The sequence below is a fragment of the Podarcis liolepis genome (assembly GCF_965112155.1).
Source record: "Podarcis liolepis genome assembly, chromosome: 10".
Classification (NCBI taxonomy): Eukaryota; Metazoa; Chordata; class Lepidosauria; order Squamata; family Lacertidae; genus Podarcis; species Podarcis liolepis.
Window position 1 is genome coordinate 73,184,577 of NC_139562.1, and position 26,647 is coordinate 73,211,223.

Sequence of the window (26,647 nt, forward strand, 5' to 3'; positions counted from 1 at the left end):
ACATGGGTATCATAAGATGCCCTGAGAATTAACACTAAGGGGTATGATATTAGATTTCCACAAGTAGAGAGCCTTTAAGTTTAACATTATCTTGCAACCAGGAAAGTAGAGAACCAATGTTTGGGACCATGATTATTTGAGAGTAAATAGATACAAGTGGGACCTACAAAAAACGTAGATGGTCCTGATCAAGATGACAGCATTTGAAATTTGGCAGGCCCTAGGCTCATTTGCCCCTGGCGACCAAGTGAAGACGCTAGAAGGCGCCTGACGTCTCCACCTGCCTGGAGATCATTGGATGTTGTCTGTTTTCACACACCAGAACCACATCCTGTAGAATTCCATCCATTATATTTTATCTGCACTGTCAGAATGAATTTTAGGAACCAAAAAGCCGTGTTGAAAAATACAACTTTCGAGCTGTCTGGCCCAAAAATGCCAACTAGGCATTCTGTTTTGGAGACTTGTAACCCTGGTTTAAGGAGCCATTTGGTGCCTAGCTTATATATCTGAGTTTCTAAGTCTGCTCCAGGAGTCAAGTCAGCAGACATGCGGAAAGCAGCTTGGCTTTAATTTTGTATTCCTGTTTCCGATTCACTTCTTTAAAATATTATGTATTCAGGTAATCCAAATTTAGCTTCAAAATGGACTGAATTCTGTGACTTACATGAATTATGCAGATGTATGCAACTTGTATATCCCCTGTATTTTGCATTATTTGTTTTTGTTTTGGTAATCATGGGGAAGAGCAAGGAGCTATGCAAAAACTCCTTCCTAATCGCTAGAAATCTTGTTCAACTATTTTCTGAGATTTCACCACTCATTCCGTATACGCTGTAAAGTACCTTGGCAGTCATGAGATCTAGAAACTTACCCTTTTCAACTGGAAGCTGCTATTCTTTGGAAGCTGACTGTGCATCCAGCACAGTGCTCTGGCCTTTTTCTGCACTTCTATAAAATTTAGCATTCTAGTCATTTCTCAAAACTCTTACCTAACCCCGCAAAAGGTCAATTAACTGGAAAACACTTTCAATGAAGAGCGTAAGGGAAAATAGCTGAGCTGCTGAAACTTATTTGATCGTTTCTTTTTCACATAAGAAGCAAAACTTGACTTTGGTAGTTTGCCTACGTGAGTAAGGTTTATGAGGTCAGGTTAGGCCCCACATGTCCGTGCCTAAAAGGTTTTGCTCAAATCATCTGTATAAAGTTTAAGCCAATTCAATCATCACCCTCCAGTTTTATTCTAAATTTCTCTCTCCAGGCTCCCATGAATCACAGTTTGTTTATTTTCCTGTGGGAATTGCTGTCATATAATGAGACTGGTAGACTGAGAGAAGGAAATGAATAGAAACTCTTAGGGGTAGCCAAACTAAGTTTGCCCCTAACCATTTGCAACAGTGGCATCAAATTTCTGCAGGCTTTGGTTACTTATTAGTTCATCTTAAATTACAGGAGCCAGGCTGCTAATGCGCTTTTTGTTTTATGGGGCAGGTTTAGTAGCCCAGTTTGCTGTCCTTTCTTTAAAAAACAGCAGACTTGTTGGAAGTCTTGCATACCTAAATTGTTTGGCTTCTTTTTTAAAAAAACTGGAGGCTGTCCAATTTGAGAGAGGGTTCAAGCTTTGAAGGTATTTGGTTGTTTGGTTGATTTACCGTATGTGCACACAGACACAACTGGTGCTGACCTACGTTCATCTTTTGCTTTAGGAAACGTATCTTAACAGAGCAGTGCATGTGAGAAGGATCTAGGAGTCTTGGTTGACCACAAACTTGACATGAGCCAACAGTGTGACGCGGCAGCTAAAAAAGCCAATGCAATTCTGGGCTGCATCAATAGGAGTATAGCATCTAGATGAAGGGAAGTAATAGTGCCACTGTATTCTGCTCTGGTCAGACCTCACCTGGAGTACTGTGTCCAGTTCTGGGCACCACAGTTCAAGAAGGACACTGTTACAGATAGGTAGCCGTGTTGGTCTGCCATAGTCAAAATAAAAAAATTCCTTCCAGTAGCACCAACTAAGTTAGTTCTTGGTATGAGCTTTCGTGTGCATGCACACTTCTTCAGATACAAGAAGGACACTGACAAACTGGAACGTGTCCAGAGGAGGGCAACCAAAATGGTTAAAGGCCTGGAAACGCTGCCTTATGAGGAACGGCTAAGGGAGCTGGGCATGTTTAGCCTGGAGAAGAGGAGGTTAAGGGGTGATATGATAGCCATGTTCAAATATATAAAAGGATGTCACATAGAGGAGGGAGAAAGGTTGTTTTCTGCTGCTCCAGAGAAGCGGACACGGAGCAATGGATCCAAACTACAAGAAAGAAGATTCCACCTAAACATTAGGAAGAACTTCCTGACAGTAAGAGCTGTTCGACAGTGGAATTTGCTGCCAAGGAGTGTGGTGGAGTCTCCTACTTTGGAGGTCTTTAAGCAGAGGCTTGACAACCATATGCCAGGAGTGCTCTGATGGTGTTTCCTGCTTGGCAGGGGGTTGGACTCGTTGGCCCTTGTGGTCTATTCCAACTATATGATTCTATGAACAGTGATTTTATGACAACTTAAGATTCATGGGTGATCTTTTTTAAAAACATATTCAAAATAGCAGTTACACTGAGATACTCTAATATTTCTCTCAATCTGATAGGTTATTATTTGGTTATAAGCAAGACACAAAAGCAAAGAAGTTTGTTTGAAACTCCCAAATCATTGTATTGATGTTTCTTCATAGACACAGCCATTTTATCAATGCTGGGATTACTAGCCCTTTGGGTCCACGGCACAACTGCAAACTGGAAAAACGGTTCTGGGCATCACACTCACTGCAACCTGTTCTGTTGGCTACAGTAGAAGGCTTCTTTTAAGCCAATTTTCAACAGGTGAAGAGGAAGCCTTTTGGAGGCGTGTGTGTTTGTGGGCATGACGTTGGTGACCCCTGTAGCACAGCTCTGTATGCTTGCATATATGAAACTATGCCAGAGATGTAGATATTGGTAATATCTCTTATTCCAAGCCCTGACATTCTAGATACTCCTTATTAGTAGAGCTGTTACCTAAATAAATAAGTTTGTGAATTTTAATTCACAAATAAATGTGAATTTTAACTGATAAAATTTTCATTTAAATAACAATAGTTCTGAAGAAATTATTTGTTTTTAAAATATGAGCAGTCCCATTATTACCTTTAAAAAATAACACCATGCAACTGTTCTTTTTGCAAATGGGATTTCATATAAAATGTTCTGCATCACATTTGTAGAGTCCATATTGCTTTTGGGGCTGATGCCTTTTCCAGTTGGTGTGAATACTTCAGGCTGCTTTCCTAAAGAGCAAGAAGGTGGGGAGAGGGAATGAGGGGAGCAGCAGAGCGAGAGAAGCCTGTAGCTGATCCTAACATCACAGTGATGACAGGGTGACACTTCCACCCAGTGCCAGGGCGGGGGGGGGGGTGCTAGCCAGGTTTTTTGCCCCGGGTGAAGCCTCCAGAGGGCACCATTGAGGCTCCCTGCCTGTGTGTACGCAAATGCCCCTGAAGGGGTTGCCGGGTCTTTGACCCGGGTGAAATAAAGCCTAGTTTTGCCCCTGCTGTCACTTGACTTGGCAGCGCCAGGTATCACACTGCAGAGCCAGGAAGCACCGTCTTGAAAGAGGCACAAGGTGGAGCCGCTCTTCTGAGATTATGCCTTTTGCGTTTGGTTTTGTAAGGACTTGTATTTTTTCGGGGTGGGGGGGTTAAAAAAAAAATCTGTGCTGATTTAATTGGAGGCAGGTTTTATTTGTATTTTATTTATTTAAACAATGTATATACTGTTTAACAGCATAGTCTCTGAGCAGTGCATATAGGGTTAAAAAGATACAATAAATATGTTAAAACTCACCATATTTAATCAAACATTTGAATTGATTGTACATCAGCTTCTAGAGGCTGTGCTGGGCTGACATGCAAAGCTGCCCTTAGAAAGTGGACATAAACAATTCAAGGCCTCCCAGCAGCTCATGGTGTGCTTAAGTTAAGCATCAAAAGAACCAGGCTCTCCTTTCTCAGTGACCTGAAAAAAGGAGAAAAGCTCCACTGGGAATCCGGGTCGGGGCAGCAAGCAGGAGGTGGTCTGGAGCTTCGCTTGCCTTCCACTTGCCTGGATAGTTTTTGCAGAAGGCTGGGGATTTTGGACTCTCGCAATGCTAGTGTTGCAGCTAGTGCACAACACTATCCCTCCTTGGCACAGAGCCTTTTCCCTGCTCCAGGGCCAACATCTCTCTCTCTTTAGACAGCTACATGCCTTTGCTCTTCACACTGCAAACAAGCAACAATGTTTGTGCTAAAGGTAATGCCAATTACCTTTTATAAAAAGTTGTTAAATGTGAAGGATCCACTTTGTTATTTTAGACTAATCTGTCCAAATGACTCTTTCATTCCACCATGGAATAATTTGGTAGTGGATCAAAATTGCTAATAAATAAATAAAAATCATCACATGAAACTTGACAAAATGATATTCAGCAGGTAAATATGATGCAGCTATTGTTTTACTGTCACTACTTCTAGTACTACAAAATGTTTGTTTAGAGCAGGGGTGAGGGGCCAGATTATTATCTCCCCCTACCCCCTGTGGGCCAAGTTTGGCAGGTGGGTAGAGCCACCCACCTGTCAATCACCTGATGTCACAATCATGTCACAGTCACCTGATGGAACCTGTTCAGGCTTGCAGAGTTTGAAATCGAATGGTGCAGGGAAAGGCCCAGCCTGCAAAGTGCCAACAAACAGCGGAATGCTGTGAAACTAATCGTGGGAGCTTGTGAAACCAGGCGTCCAGTGCTCTGCCAGTCCAGCAGTTTAAACTCTCTGGCGTCATAGAAACTGTACAGATTATGACCAATATAGTAAAATCAGTGTCCGTCTTGCTTTACAACAATCTCCTGCCCAAGGAATGTTTGCTCTTAATTTAAACAAAAGATCGGGTGACATAAGAAAGAGAGATGAGGCACAGGGCAAGAAGGGTGAAAGTCGATGCAATTATGCACTCTTGGGCTTTGTTTAAATTGAGGGTGATGACTAAGAAGTTAAGCCACAGAAGAGAGAGGTTTTGAGCAGGGAATTGACAGAAGAGAGGTGAGACTTTGTAGGAGTTCTGTATAGGGAGTTCCAAGACAGCAACATGGCTTCTTCAATGAAGTAATCTCAGAAAGCTTGACAGATTATTAACCAAAAGTAACCTTTACTTTCCAGTTTCACATTCTCTTCTGGTCACAGATGACAAAGCATGTGGTTCAACTACCATTCTTAAGAGGATCTTTCACAAAACTGAAGTTCTAAGTGAATAAACACACCCAGAAAGAATCAACTGTGTGTCCTTCAACCAGAAAAAAATGCAATATTGGTTATTTAAAGACAATATTTGTGAAATGCTATTGCGCATCTAGATAAAATCCACTTGGTGCATGTGCACAACACATCTAACTTCTAATGTTTTGTATACATTTGCAGGAGCTTACAGGAAAATTGCCAAGAGAATATCCCCTTGACCCAGGGGAAGAGCCCCCAATTGTGCGTAGAAGAATAGGTACTTCCTTTAAACTGGATGAACAGAAAATACTGCCAAAAGGAGAGGTGAGGGTTGCTTTCAGATTCAGACTTTCTGTTTCTCTTTTGCACTATTAAATTAAAACACCAGCATTGAGCCTGTGCCAGGATCTGGAAAGACTGAGTAAATCACTTACTGGAATTATCCTCCCTTTGTGCTCTTTAAATTTGATACTAACTTGTTGAATAGAATTTGTGGTCTTTTTATTATGGGGAATTCCTGATTATTTTGTTGTCTTGATATTCCTAGGGCACATTATGACTGTGAAAGATTATGAATTGCTTGCTTTTTGGATAGTGACATTTGGAGCAATAGCTCTTTTTCATGTTTGGGCTGATGTGTGGTAATTTAATGATTTGCACAGTCCTATCCACATTTAATGGAACGTAGGTAGCGCTATGGTCTAAACCATAGAGCCTAGGGCTTGCCAGTCGGAAGGTCAGCAGTTCGAATCCCCACAATGGGGTGAGCTCCCGTTGCTCGGTCCCTGCTCCTACCCACCTAGCAGTTCGAAAGCACGTCAAAATGCAAGTAGATAAATAGGTACCGCTCCGGCAGAAAGGTAAATGGTGTTTCCGTGTGCTGCTCTGGTTCGCCAGAAGTGGCTTAGTCATGCTGGCCACATGACCCGGAAGCTGTACACCGGCTCCCTTGGCCAATAAAGCAAGATGAGCGCAGCAACCCCAGAGTCGTCCGCGACTGTACCTAACTGTCAGGAGTCCCTTTACCTTTATCCACATTTAACCCTAATTTGACTTATGGAACAGACAGAACCACCTTTTTGATAGGGGTGGGAGCAATGTTTCACATGAACACAGCAACTTGGGTCTCCCTGGTCAAAGCCCAACATTCTGTCCACCACACTAATTAGCATATAAATGAAGAGAAAGTACTTGTCTAGACTAGTGACTTGGAAAGGCCCTGCATTCTGTTGAAACAGGATGTCCCTATCGTGTGCCAAGAGGAATTTTCGAGTGAATGACACTGGTTAGACATGCTCTTTACATAGAAAATAACTCAGATAATGGTACGTTGTAGTGACTTGTTTAGTCTTCATTAGGAGAGACTTCATTCAGAGTTAATTTACTGCAGCAGAACAGTGATTCGTGTTAATGAACTTTTCCTCAATAGTATGAGGCAGACATTTTGGCACAACTGGTTTAAATAGTTTCAAGCTGGTTTTATTGCCATGGCTGTCTCCGAAGAAGCTGACACGGGGAGTAAAGCAGAGCCACGGGGCAGCTGCTTCTGCTGCTCCCCCACTGAAACCTTGGGAGTTCGAGTTTGGGGAACATTCTGAGACCCTAGTGTCGAAATGTATTTTTTAGCGTTCCTACATTCAGCTAAGCATTTTTTGAAAGTTAGGTGTGAATAACCAGACATTTCCCAGCATGGCGAGCTGTGCTTTTTGCTTTCCTAACTAGGGCATGGAAAGGAAGGTTGTATCTAGGGAGGCACCAATCCATCTAGTGTCGTTTTTGCTCTAGTATGTGTTTATTCAGAAGTCTGCTCTGTCCATGAAATCCACACAAAAATTCAGAAACATCCATTTTCAAACACATTTGGGTATGTTTTTTGAGCCAAGAATTGCACCACTAAATTAAATGAAGTGTGAAATCTGAAGGATAACTGAGTTCTGGTCCAGAAGGTGAGTGTCAGGTCAGTTTGTATCAGAATTTGCAAAGAATGAGCACCTCAAATATCTATAATTGTGCCTCATGCCTTTTGATTGTAAGGACCACTCATTACATGTTTAGGTGTATTCCTAGGTAATTTTAAATGTTCCATGTGAAACTGTGAAGTAATACTATGACAAATCCATGTTGGTAAACACATGTGCCACCTGGGTACACTTGTCAAGAATCATGACTGGCTGTCAATCCTGCTGTTTGCACAGCCAGCAGCAAAGTGAGCTGCTCTTTTCCCTTTTCTTAATGTGGTAACAGCCCTAGCAGATGATCCACATGGGAAAGTGGCAGGCTTGGTCGATAAGACTGGGCCATTGAAAAATCATACATCAAATGCATTCATTTTTAGCAGTGCCTTTCATCTGCTGCCTTCACGGGCTGTTGTGGGAGATTTTCTGTAGTGAGGCGGCAGATCAGGATCTGAGTCTTAAAATATATTGTGTTGAATACACATTTAATAAATTCAGTGTTGACAGAGCTTATGAAAGCTTCAAAGCAAAAACTCTTTCTAAAAAAACCCACACATACACAACAGCCATTCAGTCTGTAGCATTGTGAGAACTGTAGCTATGGATTTAAAGTAGTGGTGATTCATCACTGACAGCAAAGGAGATTTTTAAGCCAAGATGTCCAGAATGAATACTTCAGAGAGACATATTGTCTTGAAGAGAGATTAGTTCACAGCAGTGTGGCTTCTTCGGTGACTGTGGCACTGATTGACAGAGATAGACAATCTCTCTCCATAGAGCATATGATAGCTAGTTCCCAGTGTTTCCTTGTGCTGGCTGGGGGATGGGAGATGTGGTCCAAAACATCTGGAGGGCACAAGTTGAGGAAGGCTGCTTTAGAAATAGAACCCAGGACAGGGTTATGTTGGCAAGAACAGGCTTGGTTCTTAACCCTTAGGGCCGCCAGGGGCAGGTATAATCTCCTCCTCAAAATACACACTTTTAATTTATCCAGTAAAAGTGAAAATTCACCACTGGAGGAAAAGGTGAGCTGCTGCTCTTGGGACCCAGTTGCAGCAAGGGCACTACTGTTCCCACACTGTGTGGCCCAGCCCTCCGTGTCCCAGGTGCCAGAGAGCACACATACTCTCTGCACTCAGGGGGAGCTGTGCAATAAACAAGACTTTCATAGACCATCTGCTGACATAATGAGCATTTTGCTAGCTGCAATATATATTTCTTTCAAAGATTCATGCCATGCCTCTTGCTCTCTGAATGAACCCCAGAGTTGCTTACAACAGGTTATGCCATTCAGTGCAAAGCGTATGCAACTGAACACAAAACGATTAGCTTAATCTCTGTGGTGCAACAACCCCGGGAGATGCTGGGGGAATGTCATCTTAAAGGCCCCCTTCCCAGCTCTCTGGTGTTTCTACTGGAGCCGTCCTTTGTGGACCTAAGACAAGCCTGAGGAAAAGAGCCTCCCCAAAGTGTAGATGCCACCATCTCTCAGGGGTGAGGTTTTTCCTTGCCTGGGCCAAACGAGAGTGTGGTGCTTGGCTCACTGAGGCAGCCAAGAGAGATGGCGGAGGAACATGATGTTAAAGCTCCTCTCCTCAGCTCTCTGATGTCCCTGCTGCTGCTATATATACAGGCCTCCAGTTAATACGAGGCAGTTTAGATTCTTCTGATGGAAACCTCAATAGTATAGCAAATAGAAAATAATAAAATAGACCACTAGATTCATTCTTCTGTGGGGAAGGGGCAAAAATGCTGCAGGAAGAAACTGAACTTTTGCAAAACATCGAAGGATTATCTATTGATGGTTTTAATTCCTAGCCTCTAACAGATGATTTTTCCTCATTAAGTGCCTTCCTCCCAGTGCTCGGGGATAGAAACTTGTTTTTAAAAGACAGAGAGTCCTCTCCATGAGATTCCATGTTTGTGCGAGTACATGAAACACGTGTATGATTTTACAGTGTAACTTGTCTTTCTGATTGGTCGTGAGTTGTTGTCAAATATTTCCTGTGGTGTTCAGTGCCGACACTAGCTCTCTCTGTGTGTTATTCATGTGAAGGTCAACTGTGTGTTCCCTGGGGAGCAAGGCCTACTCTGCATCTGCACATTATGCACAATTGTCTGTAAGGCAGCAGCAACTCACAAGATGTTGTTGATGTATAGGGGCTGTATGGATGGAATCAGGACTTCCAGGTGTGCAGGTGTCCTGATTACCCAGAGCCCCAACACATGCACAGGAACCTGCACATTGAGTTTTTCTTACAGAAAACCATGTGCATATGCTCCAAGAAAAAGTGCAGCTCACTTCTCAGTTAACACACAATTGTCTTACTACACAACTTTGAATTAGCAAATTCCATGGAATGAAGACCCAGGAATGTCAAGATTGTAATGCTGTGATTCCCAAGGTCCAATTCATGCATTATCAGATTGGTGCAGCCATTTCTCTGTGGTTTGATTCTGCACCACTCTGGTAGAATTCTGTGAGGAACCATGTGAGTGGATGAAGGGGCATGCTCCTTACTATGTCAAATGGATGTCATCGTCATTGTCGTGTGTCCCCCCCCCCCCAGTTCATTGTAGTGACAAGATAGGACGTTCATAACTACTTTTCATTACTTATTTGTGGTGTTGGCATCCATCTGTCCTGGGAGACAAAGGAGGTGTGTGCCTTTGGGGGTGAAGTCAACTGTTGGAAGGTTGCAGCGCCTGCTGTGGCTGTGAGACCAATATGGGAGAGACCTGTTTTGTTGCAGCTGGGGCAGATGAAGGCATCCAGTTGTGCTGCTGCAGATGCACCAGGGCATTTCTTCTCTCTGGGCTCTTCCCAGCGGTCATTCCTCCTCTGCTCACTGCTATGGATGCACAATCTGACTGACTTATTTTGTGTAATACTACTAAAATCCACAAGACTGAGCAACATGAGCTGTTGCTTTGTAAATCTTCCCAGTACACACCAGCCAAACTTGCCCGTGATCAGATGTACTGTTAGTAAGCTGCAGATAGGTAGCCGTGTTGGTCTGCCATAGTCAAAATAAAAAAATTCCTTCCAGTAGCACCTTAAAGACCAACTAAGTTAGTTCTTGGTATGAGCTTTCGTGTGTATGCAAGAAGTGTGCATGCACACGAAAGCTCATACCAAGAACTAACTTAGTTGGTCTTTAAGGTGCTACTGGAAGGAATTTTTTTATGTTAGTAAGCTGCTACACTTTGCACCTACAGAAGCATAGGCAGCCTCATAGTCCTCTTGGCTGGTCTCTGTGGAAGCAGTGGTGGACCTGGAGGGCTTTTGGCCTGACCCAGCAAGGTTCTTCTTCTTCTGTTCTTACATGCTCCATGGCTAAGGCACTGACAGCCACAAGCCTCTTTCTTGTTGGACAGGAAGCTGAACTGGAACGCTTGGAGAGAGAATTTGCCATTCAGTCCCAAATCACGGAAGCTGCCCGACGCCTAGCCAGTGACCCAAATGTCAGCAAGAAGCTGAAAAAACAAAGGAAAACCTCATACCTGAATGCACTGAAGAAACTTCAGGAGATTGAAAATGCCATCAACGAGTACCGTATCAAATCTGGAAAGAAGCCAACACAAAGAGCCTCCTTGATCATAGATGGTAAACAGAACCCAAACTTCATGATACTCTGATCTTTCTTCCTGATGATCATTTGGGGGTGGGTGGGTTGCTCGGGAGAAGACAATGCTTCCCAAGGAGCTGATGAGGAGGTGGGTTTCTGGAAGGATTATACAAATATTTCTTCCCATGAAACTTCAGCACTTTGATAGGTGAGCGCCAGGCAGACTGCTCTTCATGCCACACCTGGATCCTCAACTTCCATATCTGAAGTTGTGTCTTCAGACCCTTTCACAGACAAATTTCAGTTAATGGATACTGTTAAGAAATGTGTGAGCAGCTTAAAAGGAACGTGGTGAATGACATTGAAACGTAAGTGGGTATGCAGTGCTATGCACTTTGGGGCAGGGGCAAAGTCCCTACTTGACATCAGCCCTCTCCAGGCGTTCAGTCTGAATGCACAAGGGCTTAAAGTCGGGTGGGGGCAGTGGCATGCAAGCCCCCCCCCATGCCCCCCATGCTGCACCACCTTCACTTCAGAGGCTTTCTAAGGGCATTTAGCTGAGTACCATATTTACACAAATGTAATGTGCACTTTTTTTGTTCAAATTACATCATAAAAGTTAGGGTGTGCATTAGAGTCACGTAAATACAGTGGTAATAAGTAATTGCATCCTCGCAATAAGTAATCCTGATGGGGCAGGATTCCAGATACGTCTTCTAAACTAAATGTACTTCATTAAAAGCCCCCTTCAGATCTTCCTCCTCAACACAAGAAAATTGAGATGGAATGACCACACCTACCATACTAGGTGTGCATGCCTCTCTTTCTCCTTACTTTTAGTCTTCATGTGCTCAAGCTAAACACTGCTTTGAGGCTAAAGTGTTAAACAGTGGGAAAATTGGTGAAATTAATAAATAAAAGGGCTAATGTTGGGCTCTGATCTAGCTGGTTCTTTCCAGAGAAGGGACATTAGTGATTATACTCAGGTCCTGTTATACAAATGCTCATTATATGAAAATTCACTTATCCGAACACGAGGAATTGGTACCAAAACCTCGCTATATACACCTCAGATTCAGATATCCAAGCAGCCAACCCTTGCGCAGTACTGTAAACAAATAAGCAGCTGTAGAGAAGCCTTACTTTTTTGTATGTTGCTGTCCACACCAGAAACCATGGTGGGAAGGAGGGAGAGAGATCAGACAAATAAGAGAGCATTTTTATTCCTTCCTTGTTTGCCTTCTGCCAGGTTTCAGGGGATTTTCTCATCATTTTAGGGTCAAAATTCTGTGGTTCAGACGCATTAGAAAATTTTCCATAGGGATCAAAGGAAATCATCAACTCATGATGTAAACACATTTTGTTCAGGTAGCGGGACCTGCATGTATTTAGAATGATCATAATGCTTTTATATCAGTCACTGGTGCAATCACACTTGGGATACTGTGTACCGTTTGTATCCCATCTTAAAAAGGATATAATAGAGCTGTAAAAGGTGTATAACAAGGAACCCAAAATTTCCCTTATGAAGACACACAACAGCAATTGGGACTTCTTAGCTAGGAAACAGCTGAATTCTGAAGTCATGAACAGCAGGAAAGTGGAGAGACAACAAAATGTCTCCCTTACTCATAATTCTAGATTAACTCAGAATCACACAGAAAAATGGAAGGACAGTCCACTTAGGACAAAATAGATGCATGGAATTAAAACATGGAATCAGCTGCTACAAGATGTGGCAATGGTCACTTTCTATAGCTTCTAAAAGGGCATTTAAAGGGGCAGATTCAGGGAAGATATGTTTCTTAAGGGCTGCATAGCAACAAAAGGGAACATTTCAAAGGCAGTATTCCTCTGAATATCAGTTGCTGCCAAACATGCAAGAGCTGATCCTTACCTGCTCTGCTTGTGAGGTCCATGGAAGCATATTAATGGGAAAAGCATGCTGGATCAGAAGAGCTGTTCTTATGGCCTGACATGAGTGGATTACTGCTGTGGAAATCATGCTGGGCTTCACCACACCATGGAGCTACACAGTAACCTCCGTATGTGTTTTCACTTAACAGATGGAAATATTGCCAGTGAGGACAGTTCACTTTCGGACGCTCTCGTTCTGGAGGATGGTATGTACGACATTCATTGCTATATATTGTATTTTATGTCTCTGCTGAAAAAAAGAAGCTTGTGTTGTGTCAAAGACCAGACCATGTCATTACAGAGGAGGCAGGTTTAGTCGTTGTCTGAGGACTATCCCTGCCTCCGGGTCTGGTCCTGACCGGATGGATACTAGAATCAGCAAGGGATACCCACACGACCTGAAGGTGCTGCTGTGCAATGCCAGGTCAATGATTCATAAGACCACTGCCATCCATGACTTGATCATGGATGGAGGATTTGACCTGGCAGGTGTAACAGAGACTTGGTTGGATGAAGCAGATGGGCCTGTCCTTGCTGCCGCTTGCCCACCAGGTTTCTCTTACGCACAGCACCCAGGTCATTTGGGCGGGGAGGGGGGGTTGCAGCGATTTTTAGGAAGTCATTAGTTTGCACCGGGCGTCCTATTGGGAAGACCCAGTTTTCCAAGTGCATGTTCTGGAAGTTGGGCAATAGGGGCAGTACAGGATTCCTTTTGGTGTACCGACCTCCCCGCTGCACCAAGGATTCCCTGCCCGAGCTGCTTCAGGTTGTGGCAGATGTTCTCCTGGAGACACCTAGCTTGGTTGTCCTAGGGGATTTTAACATCCATGCCGACACGACCTTACAAGGGGCCGCTCGGGACTTCGTGGAAAGCATGGCCTCCATGGGGCTGTCCCTGAATAAGTCTGGCCCAACCCATAGCCACGGACATGCCTTGGACCTGGTGTTTACCTCTATGGATGTTGGTGATCTGACACTAAGTAAAAGCGAAACGAGAGAAGTGCCATGGTCAGATCACGTCCTGGTGCAACTGGACTTTTCCGCGACCCTTCCCCTCTACAGGGAGGTGGGACCGATTCGGATGGTCCGCCCCCGCCACTTAATGGATCCAAATGGTTTCCAGAGAGTGGTAGGGGATGCTTTATCCCATGTTGATGGCCTTTCAGCCGATTCCCTGGTGGCCCGCTGGAATGTGGAGTTAACCAGGGCTGTTTGGCTCCGAAGCGCCCTCTCTGATTGCATGGAGCCCGGAGAGCCCTGTGGTTTTCCACGTATCTGAGGGCAATGAAACAATCGTTGAGACGGCTAGAGCGCCGGTGTGGATAACTCATTCCGAATCTGACCGGACACAGGTTAGAGCTCAACGTCGAGCCTACCAAGTGGCGATAGCGACGGCGAAGAAGACTTTCTTCGCTGCCTCTATTGCATCTGCAGAAAACAGCAGCAGGAGACTTTTTCAGGTGGTTCACAATTTAGCGGAACCACCTGCAACATCGGGGCCCAGTACGGGCCACATGATCTCCTGCAATGATTTTGCAAAGTTTTTTGCAGATAAAATCGCTCAGATTTGGGAAGAAGTAGACTTCACCATGGGAGCAGGGCCAGGGCGGGAGAGTGCTAGAGTCCTGTCTAGTCAAGTTGTGTGGGATCAATTCCAATCTGTTACCTCCGAGGATGTGGACAGGCTGCTTGGACGAGTGAAGCCAACCACCTGTCTCCTGGATCCTTGCCCATCCTGGCTTATAAAAGCTAGCCGGGAAGGGCTGGGCGATGGGCTTCGTGGGGTGGTGAATGCTTCCCTCCGTGAGGGAGCCTTCCCAGACCCGCTGAAAGAGGCGGTTATTAAACCGCTTCTTAAAAAACCATCTTTAGATGCGGCCACGATGGCCAATTATCGCCCAGTCTCAAATCTTCCATTCTTGGGCAAGGTAATTGAGCGAGTGGTTGCTGAACAACTCCAGGCACGCCTGGAAGAAGTGAACCATTTGGATCCCTTCCAGTCGGGATTCAGGCCTCATCATGGGACTGAAACTGCCTTGGTCGCACTTGTTGATGATCTCCGGCGGGCTAGGGACAAAGGTGAGAGCTGTTTCCTAGTTCTGCTGGATCTCTCAGCAGCGTTTGATACCATCAACCATAACATCCTTCTGGACCATCTTGAGGGGCTGGGAGCTGGGGGCACTGTCATACAGTGGTTCCGCTCCTTCCTCCTGGGCCGTGTTCAGAAAGTGGTGGTGGAGGATGAGTGTTCAGACCCTGGGTTCTCACTTATGGGGTGCCTCAGGGTTCTGTCCTCTCCCCCATGCTTTTCAACATCTACATGCAGCCGCTGGGAGAGATCATCAGGGGGTTTGGGCTGGGTGTTCATCAGTATGCGGATGATACCCAGCTCTACCTCTCTTTTAAATCAGAACCAGTGAAGGTGGTGAAGGTCCTGTGTGAGTGTCTGGAAGCGGTTGGAGGATGGATGGCGGCTAACAGATTGAGGTTGAATCCTGACAAGACAGAAGTACTGTTTTGGGGGGACAGGAGGCAGGCAGGTGTGGAGGATTCCCTGGTCCTGAATGGGGTAACTGTGACCCTGAAGGACCAGGTGCGCAGCCTGGGAGTCATTTTGGACTCACAGCTGTCCATGGAGGCACAGGTCAAATCTGTATCCAGGGCAGCTGTCTACCAGCTTCATCTGGTACGCAGGCTGAGACCCTATCTGCCTGCAGACTATCTCGCCACAGTGGTACATGCTCTGGTTATCTCCCGCTTGGACTACTGCAATGCACTCTACGTGGGGCTACCTTTGAAGGTGACCCGGAAACTACAACTAATCCAGAATGCGGCAGCTAGACTGGTGACTGGGAGCGGCCGCCGAGACCATATAACACCGGTCTTGAAAGACCTACATTGGCTCCCAGTACGTTTCCGAGTGTTGGTGCTGACCTTTAAAGCCCTAAACGGCCTCGGTCCAGTATATCTGAAGGAGCGTCTCCACCCCCATCGTTCTGCCCGGACACTGAGGTCCAGCTCCGAGGGCCTTCTGGTGGTTCCCTCACTGCGAGAGGCCAAGTTACAGGGAACAAGGCAGAGGGCCTTCTTGGTAGTGGCGCCCGCCCTGTGGAACGCCCTCCCATCAGATGTCAAAGCGATAAACATCTACCTGACATTCAGAAGACATCTGAAGGCAGCCCTGTTCAGGGAAGTTTTTAATATGTGACATTTTAGTGTATCTTTCATCTTTGTTGGAAGCCGCCCATTGTGGCTGAGGAAACCCAGCCAGATGGGCGGGGTACAAATAATAAATTATTATTATTATTATTATTATCATCATCATCATCATCAAAGGAGTTGGGGCAGAATTCTGTCGAATCTCGACACTTCTCATTGGTTTTAGTGGGAGAAGTTTAAAGTACATCTATCTCTGCCTTAACATCAATGGGACTTAAATGTACTTGGCTTTGGCTGGATCATCGCCTAAGGTTGTAAGGACTCATATAGTAAGTAACTCATGTAGCAAGACTTCCAGGACTCTCTCCTGTCTATATAATCTCCCTGGAGAATCCTGTACTATATGTTTTTCTCTGAGCCTACCTCACTTAAAATTGTTTTTGTTTAAAGTAACATTTCCAAGATAGTTTGGGATGATTTTATTTCGAGCAGTCACTACCCAAATATCCAAATAACCTTTTTCAACTGAAAAGTAGGCACAATTTCCTGCAACCAAATGTTCAAGCAGACGCCACACCCCTTGTAGAACGATATCATACTGTCACTTGTGGGTATTTTGCTGCACTGAAAAACATACCCATCATCATCATCATCATCATTTTTAATTTGTATATGGTCTTTCTATCTTACAATACTCAAGGTGGTTTACAAGCTAAAAAAAACAAAAAATGTACATCTTATAACAATCTAATGCAATACAAAATGTGATAATAAAACTTTAAAATAGGCAACCTACATCAAAAAAGTAACATTCAACAATCATTAGAATAGTATTAAATAATAATAATAACATATAAAAGTTGAACAGAAATCCACTCAACAGTTACAATAAATAATTTCTAAACTATAATCCATAAAACAATGGCAAGCCACGGTACAGAATAATACAATACAAATTGAGAAGCCGGGACCAGAGGGTGGGGCAAGGCGGGTGGAGGGAGGCTTGCCTGGCGACGTCTCTCCCTCACCTCTGAACTGCAGGCTTTCAGCACTTCCTGAGGAGGAGAAGAGAGGTGGGAGGTGGGCCAGCTTCAGTCTCAGAAGATGTTCCAAGTAAATGATCTGTCAAAGCCAGCTATGGTGGTGTAGCGTATGGGGACGAACGCTGTCCATCTAGCAAGGCTGAAGACATCAGCAGCAAGAAGCAGGCTGTTCACTGCAGCTGACCCAAAGCTTTGGCAGAACTCTTTTATTCTGACTGGCATTTGGAGATTGGTGATATGAAGAGCTGTCTTGAACTCATGTATTACTTGACTGTTGAATTTGCTGTGGTGCTTTACTGTTTTCTAGGCTTACATTTAATTGTGGTTTTAAATTGCTCTGTTGTATTTTTTATATAAGCTGCTTTGAGCACAGTAAAGTAGTATGGCACCTGTATTTTAGTTATGCATAGGATTTATACACATATACTTAAAAAAGGCCTTAAAATGAACATACATTCTACCTCTTTACACCTGTATCAATCTTTTTAATTGTAAGCTCCTTGAAGCATGGACCTCTCATCTTCTAAAAGGCCATGCAAAAAGTATTTAAACAAAATAGTGTTCCTGTCCTTTAGTTTTCTTCTTTTTTCCCATTTCAGAAGACACTCAGGTTACCAGCACGATATCCCCTTTACAGTCCCCTCACAAAGGACTCCCTCCCCGCCCCCCGTTGCATAATAGACCAGCTCCTCCGCAGTCCCTGGAGGGACTCAGGCAGGTGCACTACCAGAAGAAGGACTATGACAAGTCCCCCCTCAAGCCCAAGATGTGGAGCGAGTCATCCTTGGATGAACCCTATGAGAAGGTCAAGAAGCGCTCTTCACACAGCCATTCCAGGTAAGTCATAATGGAGACAAACAATTCCTTATCATGTAGCACCCATTTATAAAAGGGGGGGGGGCGACCAAGGCTTTGTAAGCAAATTTCATGGATGTGCAGTAGGATACTTAGACTCACAGAACTGCAGAGTTGGAAGGGACCCCACATTCCCAGAAGTTTCTTCATCAGTCCCAAAAGCCAAAGAGGTTAGTCACTGCAAAGTAGTACAGTCGTACCCTGGAAGTCGAACGGAATCCATTCCAGAAGTCCATTCGACTTCCAAACTGTTCAGAAACCAAAGCACAGCTTCAATCGGAAGCTGCTGAAGCCCCGCTGGATGTTCGGCTTCCAAAAATAGTTTGCAAACCGGAACAGTCACTTCCGGGTTTGCATCGTTTGGGAACCAAAACATTCGAGAACAAAGCTGTTGGAAAACGAAGGTATAACTCTAGTCATTAATAAACTGCAGCTTGCTTCTTCAGCTGTGGAAGTAGCTCTGATGAAGACATCTGAGGAAACAGCACCTCGATGCAAAACATAGTTGATTTGGCTAATGCCTCTGCATCTCCATGATGGAAGGTGCTTAATTCAAGGTGCTCATGCTAATGTTTAAAGCCATAAACAACCCCAGGCCCCAGATATCCGAAAGACTTGCCTACAGGTCCTCTTGAGTATTTACATTGGCGGAGGGGCCATCTTGGTTGTGGTGGCCCAAGAGAGGCCCTTCCCTATGTGCCAAATGCTCCTCCCAGGCCTGGAAAAGGGTTAGTTTAACCTCTGGTTTGCTAGTAAAACTGAATTGCTGTGCTGTGAGATGATGCATGTTTCCAAAGTGTGTCAGCAACATGAAAAGTTTGGAAAGCTCTGCCCTAAGCTATGGAGCCCTCTTACTGCAGAGGGAAGTCTGGCATCTTCATTTTGCAACTTTACCCTGGCTTTTGACACTTGAGATGTGCATTTTTAGGACCCACCTTATTTCTGTGATTGCAAGTTGTTTTAAACTGTTTTTAATGCTGTGCTTTAATTGTTATAAGCCACCATGGGAGCTTAAGGTGAAGGGCAGGTAAATTAATAATAATAGTGGCTGCCACTCCCAAATAGCAAAACAAAAATATCACTCAATGGGGTCCTCTCTGTGTCTTCTAGCACTTCCTGTGCTTTATTTGGCACATTATTTGTGTCTTAGCTTATTGTTGTTAGAAAAAGGAGCAATGCAGAGTAATTTAGCAGAAAATTAGTGTAGTAATGTCTAAAAGCATGAACAGTGAGCCCAGAATTCCCTTGAGTGAATTGCACTTTTGCCAGCCTCTAGATGACGTCAGGCAACCCCCTCTCTCTCACTCCCCAGCTGTAAGAAGAGTCGCATTGGGCTGCTGAAATAGGACCTGTCAAGTCTGCTAGACTTAAGAAATGAGAATTGTCGTCGTACCCAAAAACGCTTATGGTTTTCTCCTATGCCCATGTAATAAAGTATACAAGCTGCCCTGATCACTGTGTTTCCTTTTGTGTGCAGCAGCCACAAGCGGCTTCCCAGCACTGGGAGCTGTGCAGAGGGTGGAGGGAGCAACTCCCTACACAACAGCCCCATTCGGAATCTGCCCCATTGGAACTCCCAGTCCAGCATGCCAACAACACCAGATCTACGGGTACGCAGTCCACATTATGTGCATTCCACTAGGTAAGTTCTCCCAGTCCAATAGGTCCTCAGCTTCTCTTCTCCCACCCCCTACCAAATGTTAAATATGGAGCCTGGAATTCCTAAAGCCGGCTTAAAATTCATCAGGCTGCTCAAGAGTTGCTCTGAATTGGATTGTGCTCCCAGTCCTCAGTTCTGTTTCAGCTAAAACAAAGATTCTGATATTTTGGGGAGGGATAGGAGCCTTTTAGCTAAATCAAGTTTCCTGCTTGGCAGGGGGTTGGACTCGATGGCCCTTGTGGTCTCTTCCAACTCTATGATTCTATGATTCTATGATTCTAAGTTTGAAAAATAGATTAAAATTATGTTCTTGAAATCCCTTCACATCCCAAAAGGTTGCATACAGCATGCCTTCAGCTTGCGTTCATTTAATTTGTGCACATTCAACTTTGCATGCATAGCAATAAAGAAATAAAGAGGGAAATGACCTTCGCAATCCCATCCGCCATTGAAGCCAATGTTTTGATTATAAGCGGTTTTGGCTTTTTTTATTTATATATATATATATATATATATATATATATATATATATATATATATAGTTTTTCAGTTTAAAATTTTACAATCAATTATCCAACAACCAACATAAAAACAAGATTCCAAAGAATCTCCTGAAACTTTCCTCCTCCCCTTTGTGAGTCCTTTCGCTAACCATTTCCTCCTACATCTTTTATAATAATCGAAACCTTTTTCAGTGAACTACAAGTGTTATTTCAATCCTACTGATGATTTTAGCTGTTTCCAATGGTTTTTAAGATAAATTATGTATTTTCCCCATTCTTTATTTAAATTTTGGTCTTTCTGATTCTTTCGGTCATTTTTGCTATTTCGGTGATTTTGGCTTTAGGCACGATTCCCAGAACGTATCCCCCACATAAGTTGAACAGCTGTTTTACCTGGGCACAGGTGCTCTATATGTGTTCACTTGGAAGTGGCAGTGGCCAAAGGTCAAAAAGAAATGTACCACATAGCAGAAAAGTGTTACACAGTTGTTTTCACATGATGCCATTTCGCAAGTTCTAGAAAACATTTGGTCATGGAATCCAGCCAAACAATGTTGGAAGCAATGGGATTATTTGCTTACAAAAACAAGGAGGCAGTATCTGGATGGGTGGTTTTGTGTATTTAGTAGGCAATATCACATCTGCACTCAGCTCTGATGCTTCTTGGGTGACCTTGGGCCTGTCAGTATCTCTTATAGAATGTACAGGGGGAAGCATAGGAGTGAGATATAAATGTAATACATAAATAAAATCTTATTAGGAAGGGTTTGGACGGGTGTTCAGCATCAGATGCTTCAGGGCGTGTGGAATGGCAGACCTAAAGGGAACCTTATCCACTCATTAAATTTAGGTGGATGTGTTATTTTCCCTCTCCAAATGGGAGAATTCATAGAAATAGATGAGTTTTGAATTTATTGGCGCTTCCCATTTATTGGCGCTGCCAGCTTATGGTGACCGGTGGCATCTTTACATTGTCAGGCCTAGACTCCACTGTATTTTCTTCAGATATTATGCAAACATACTACAGAGTTAACCATGACAATGTATTTTTGTAAGCAAACTCTGCTATGGTGAACTGACCCCAAATTTGTGGTTAGATACAATTACAAAGAATAATTGATTTCAGAGATCCCACCTTCATTCTGCAGCTAAAAGGCTGGAGTCCCTATAGCTCAGGGTCAGGCAGCCTTTAATTGTTCTCTTTCTGTTAGCCTTCCTTTGCCACCATAAGTGTACTCATTCCACACCACAACTGTAGGCAAAACTACTGGAGCAGTTTATAATTACAACCTTTTTTCTGTGCTTGCAGGTCTGTGGACATCAGCCCTACTAGGTTACATAGTTTAGCACAGCACTTTAGACACCGAAGCTCCAGTTTAGAGTCCCAAGGGAAGCTCGTTGGGTCAGAAAACGAGACGGGGAGCCCCGATTTCTACACCCCTCGGACTCGCAGCAGCAATGGCTCTGACCCAATGGACGACTGCTCCTCCTGCACCAGCCATTCCAGCTCTGAGCACTACTACCCTGCTCAGATGAATGCCAACTATTCCACCCTGGCTGAGGATTCCCCCTCCAAAGCCCGGGAACGGCAGAGGCAGAGGCACAAGTCGGCAGGGAACCTGGTCTCCTCCAATTCAGGAAGCATGCCCAACCTGGCTGCCAGGAACGGCACTGGCCACCACGGAGTCTATCTGCACAGCCAGAGCCAGCCGTCCTCCCAGTACAGGATCAAGGAGTACCCTCTCTACATCGAAGGGAGCTCCACGCCGGTGGTTGTGCGCAGCCTGGAGAATGACCAGGAGGGACACTACAGCGTGAAGGCACAGTTTAAAACATCTAACTCCTACACGGCGGGGGGAATGTTTAAAGAGAACTGGCATGGGGAGGAAGCGGACTCCGTCAGGCTGACCCCCTCCCGTTCTCAGATCATCAGGACTCCGTCTTTGGGCAGAGAGGGTCACGAGAAGGGGTCGGGAAGGACAATGGTGTCAGATGAGCTGAGGCTGTGGTACCACCGGTCCACAGCTTCCCACAAAGACCATAGCCGCTTGTCGCACACTAGCTCCACTTCGTCGGATAGCAGCTCCCAGTACAGCACCTCCTCTCAAAGCACCTTCGTGGCGCACAGCAGGGTAACAAGGATGCCTCAGATGTGCAAAGCAACGTCAGGTGAGGAAGATGATTTGCACCCATAGACAAGAGTCGTTCCTGGGGGTTCCACATGTACAACATAACCAAACCACCCCCACATCTCACTGCTCTGGTGGTGTGGCCTTCTGAGCAGCCCTAGGTCTGCATCCGTCGCAGTCAAATGACTCCTAACACAAAGACACAGCCAAATTACTCACAATCAGAGGAGGGTATTCATGGGTCTCTGCATGAGTCACTGTATTGAGCTTGTTGCTTTCTCAGCAGGAGCTAAACTTCAGTAACACAGGCAGAAACACAGGGACTCTCCTGAGGATGGGTAATTCTTGCGCTCTGAGACTCTAAACTTTTCAAGTGCAGGTGTAAAGTGTGTCATCAGTTGTAATTCAGGAGAAAAAGCATGGCCCCAGCAATCAGCAATTTGGTAAACACTGGCACAGTTCTACAATATGTGCTTTTCACTATCTATGAATGCCGATAGGGGGAGGAAGGGGCATGTTAGTCAAAGGTTTTAGCAATAAAGGTAGAAGTTCTGTTTGTTATTCGCTTGTCATGTGAAGCAGGGTGAATCAACAGAAGGACAGTCCAAATGAGTTCTTAAAAGGTGATGAAAAAAGTACACGACTGTCGTTACTGAAATCTAAAACTGCTGCAACTGGTGCAACCAAAGGTGCTATCTTATCCTCGTTGACCTGGGAGTAAGCCCCACTGAAATCAGTAGAGCTTCTTTACGAGTAGTCATGGCCATGATACTCACCTGTTCAAAATCTTGCTTTTGCCCTGACTCATTCACTGGTCTCAGCTGAGCTTTTCTCTCTCAGCTCCAGCCCTCCCACTCCTCACAATATGAGGCTGTGTTGCATAGGTTAGTCAAAATAACAGCATGTGAAACCCTTGGAGCACTCTAAAGCACTAAATAAATGCTAAGCATTATTATTTAAAACTGAAGACAAATGGATTTCATTACCAAATTATGATGAGAATGCTCTTCTAATAAATTCTTCCTGAAGGAGCGTCTCCACTCCCATCGTTCCACCCGGACACTGAGGTCCAGCTCCAAGGGCCTTCTGGCAGTTCCCTCGCTGTGAGAAGCCAAGTTACAGGGAACCAGGCAGAGGGCCTTCTCGGTAGTGGCACCCGCCCTGTGGAACGCCCTCCCACCAGGTGTCAAAGAGAACAACAACTACCAGACTTTTAGAAGACATCTGAAGGCAGCCCTGTTTAGGGAAGCTTTTAATGTTTGACAGACTATTGTATTTTAATATTTTGTTGGAAGCTGCCCAGAGTGGCTGGGGAAACCCAGCCAGATGGGCGGGGTATAAATAAATTATTATTATTATTATTATTATTATTATTATTATTATTATTATTATTATTATTTTCCATTCTTCAAATGAGCTCATAAACAATGAAATCCTGACACCACACAACTTTTTAAAAATCAGCAAAAAGGATGGCTTTTCTCCCAGTACAAGCAAAATCATGAAGAATGTTTGTTTATATTATATTAGGATTTACATCCGCATTAGCTGTACTTGTAAAAGGCCACTTGCGTAGCTTTTATTTCTAGAATTGTTATTACTCAACAGGGCAAATTAAAAGCTAGAAGGGAGGCAAGGTAATCCCCCAAATTATTCAGAAGTTCTTTCCATGTTTTTAACAACTCACTCCAACCATTATACAATTTGGCAATCAAAATAAATCAGGAATTGAAACATTGGCCGGAATATAAGACATACCTGTAAATAAGCCGCACCTTTAAAATTCAAGGCTTATTTGCGGGTGTGGCTCACCTCCCAGCTCACGGGGGGGGGCAAGCCAGCACTCTCCCCAAGCTGGCACCAGGAGAGGCTTGGGAGACGCAAGCGGGTTGTCCCGTAATTGGGGGGGGGTGGCTTATATTTGGGCCAATACGGTACTTTCACAAGACTTGTTCACCAAGGACTTCACCAAGTTATTTAATCTTTTGGTGAAATGGATAAAGTGTTAAAGTATTTTCAGAAATAAAATGTAAATGTTTTCCTTCTTTAATTAACTTAAGGCAGCTAAAATATGAAGTGTATGTTAAGAGTTTGCCCTGAAGGTACTGCTTTGGAAAACTTATTGTCTCTCAAGGTTCTGCAGTTGTTACTAACATCGCCAGCTGTGACCCTCCAGTGTCCAATGGGGTCCAGTGGCTGGTGCTCCATGGGGCTGAGTTGCAGGAGCAAGACAGCTGGCCCCCAGCAGCAGAAGCAGCAGCAGCAGCAGCAATGTCAAACTCCTGTTGACATTTGAGATGGTCTCTCATCTCCCTGAGGTTGAAGGAAGACAAGGGATGCTGTCAGTCCTTTAATCCTTTCATAGTTATATCTTAATTTCCAATATACCAAATCTTATTGCTGGAGCTAGATTTTCCAAATCATGCAAATTCTTAACATTCATATAACTTATAATGTTTTTGTAAGTAATCCTTAAATTTTTTCCAGTCCTCCTCCATCGTCTCTTCTCCCAAATCTCGGATTCTGCCAGTCATTTCACACACAGATAACTCCACGCAGACCTCCCTTTGAAACTGCATGAAGGGTGGGGGCTGGGGGGAGAGTGAGAAGGAGAGGCTGGATATGTTGTGGTAAGCCGTGGCATGGGCAGCTGTGCTGCAGAAATAATTAACTTGCACTTATGAGTTTATACCAAATAATATGCCATGTTTCATCTCCGTTCCACGAGTTACTACTGCACAGACGTAACAGCATCATTGCATTCCAGTCCCCCTAACTATATTTGTGTGTGTGTGTATCTATATCTATCTATCTATCTATCTCCATTTCTTTCCAGCTGCCTTACCACACAGTCAGAGGAGCTCCACACCATCTAGTGAGCTAGCGGCTACACCACCCAGCAGCCCACATCACATCCTGGCCTGGCAGACAGGGTGAGTATGGGCACAGGTGGGCACTCGGTGGCAACGCGTTCCTTTTCTGACCCATCTTCCCTAGATGCTAGTCAAGCCACACATACAGCACAACCAGATGCATATCTACTCAGAAGTAAGTTCAGTGGGACTTACTCCCAGGTGAACGTGCCTAGGATCGGAGCTCTAGTGCAGGTCATTTGTTCCATGTTCTACCCTGCTTGTCTTTATTACCCGTGCAGATGTCTTCATTTAATTGTAAAAGGGGAGGGGTGAGTCAACAAAAAGCTCCCAGTCAAATTCCCGTGGTCTGGACCTGTTTCCACAAGTTTCATTTTGTAGAAATCCACAGTGTGTGCACATTTGGAAGGAGTTCAAATTCAATCAAACACAGTGGAATTTAGTCAAAATAAAAAAAATCCTTCCAGTAGCACCTTTAAGACCAACTAAGTTAGTTCTTGGTATGAGCTTTCGTGTGCAAGCACACTTCTTCAGATACACTGAAACAGAAGTGGAATTTAGCTTTTTGTTTTAAATGAAAGGCAATATTTGAGGCAGCTGGCGAAGGCCATTCCAGAAACACCATTGCAAATGTCCTCCTGGACCCCCTGCACTCTATACATGTCTGATGTTCCAAAGTGCTATTTCAGAGTTAGGTTAGCTGGCCATTTCCCACTGGACAGAACTTCTCTCTCCTGCTTCTCAGGAGCAAAACCAATAGATAATATCCAATGTGGCAGAACACCAAACTTGGATGAGGGTTTGAAGCCCTGCTCAGCCAAGCCCATCACAAGACGACGCTAAGCTGATCACCATCTCTTAGCCCAACCTGCCTCACAGAGTTGTGATAAGGGCAAAATGGGATAAGGTGCATGTATGACACTCTGAAGCAAGGGGAGCCAACTCTGTGCCCCCTCCAGATATTTGTTGAACTACAACTCCCAACAACAAGAATCCTGATTATTGTTTATGTTGGCTGGGGCTGATGGGAGTTGTGAGTCAACATCTGGAGGGCACCATGTTGGCAAGCCACGCTCTATAGCCTTTTCAGACATTTTTAAGTGTGAGAGTTTAAACTACAGCAGTTTGTGTACCAGCCCCAATCCTCCTCCAACCTTTTATGCGTTGACCACAAAGACCTTCCAACCACATTCAGCTCTGTTAGAATCTCTGCAAACCATAAAGGACAGGAGGGGCAGACATTTGGCAGAGCAGCAGCACTCCTTCCCCCTACAGCTGGAGCCCTCCCACAGTCTCTTGGGTACCTGAACTCTGCAAATGATTCTTAGCCAAAGGGCAGGATACAAATGCAGCAGACTAAATGCTTGTTGGAAGCCGCCCAGAGTGGCTGGGGCAGCCCAGTTGGGGGGGGGCATATAAGATTAATATTACAGTGGTACCTTGGTTTATGAACTTAATCCATTCCGGAAGTCTGTTCTTAAACCAAAGCGTTCCTAAGCCAAGGCGTGCTTTCCCATAGCGGTGGGAACTCAATTTACAAATGGAACACACTCAACAGGAAGAGAAACATGTTCTGCTTCCAAGGCAAAGTTTACAAATCAAAACACCTGCTTCCGGGTTTGCAGCGTTCTTAATCCAAGTTGTTCATAAACTAAGCTGTTCTTAAACCAAGTATTATTATTATATTCTTGCATAAATTTTGCCTC

The 26,647-nt window shown here is 44.4% G+C and overlaps 1 protein-coding gene across 8 annotated transcripts in view; it reads left to right on the forward strand.

The window, feature by feature from the left end:
• Positions 1 to 26,647, forward strand: part of FRMD4A (FERM domain containing 4A) — a 412,586-nt gene that overhangs the window by 378,529 nt on the left and 7,410 nt on the right. For all 8 annotated transcript variants that reach the window (XM_083464152.1, XM_083464151.1, XM_083464153.1 and 5 more), the window contains 7 exons: positions 5,480 to 5,602; positions 10,612 to 10,840; positions 12,869 to 12,925; positions 17,521 to 17,758; positions 19,254 to 19,418; positions 21,249 to 22,108; positions 24,905 to 25,001. In XM_083464152.1, the coding sequence (XP_083320278.1) occupies positions 5,480 to 5,602; positions 10,612 to 10,840; positions 12,869 to 12,925; positions 17,521 to 17,758; positions 19,254 to 19,418; positions 21,249 to 22,108; positions 24,905 to 25,001 (1,769 nt within the window). The remainder of the gene's footprint in view (positions 1 to 5,479; positions 5,603 to 10,611; positions 10,841 to 12,868; positions 12,926 to 17,520; positions 17,759 to 19,253; positions 19,419 to 21,248; positions 22,109 to 24,904; positions 25,002 to 26,647) is intronic.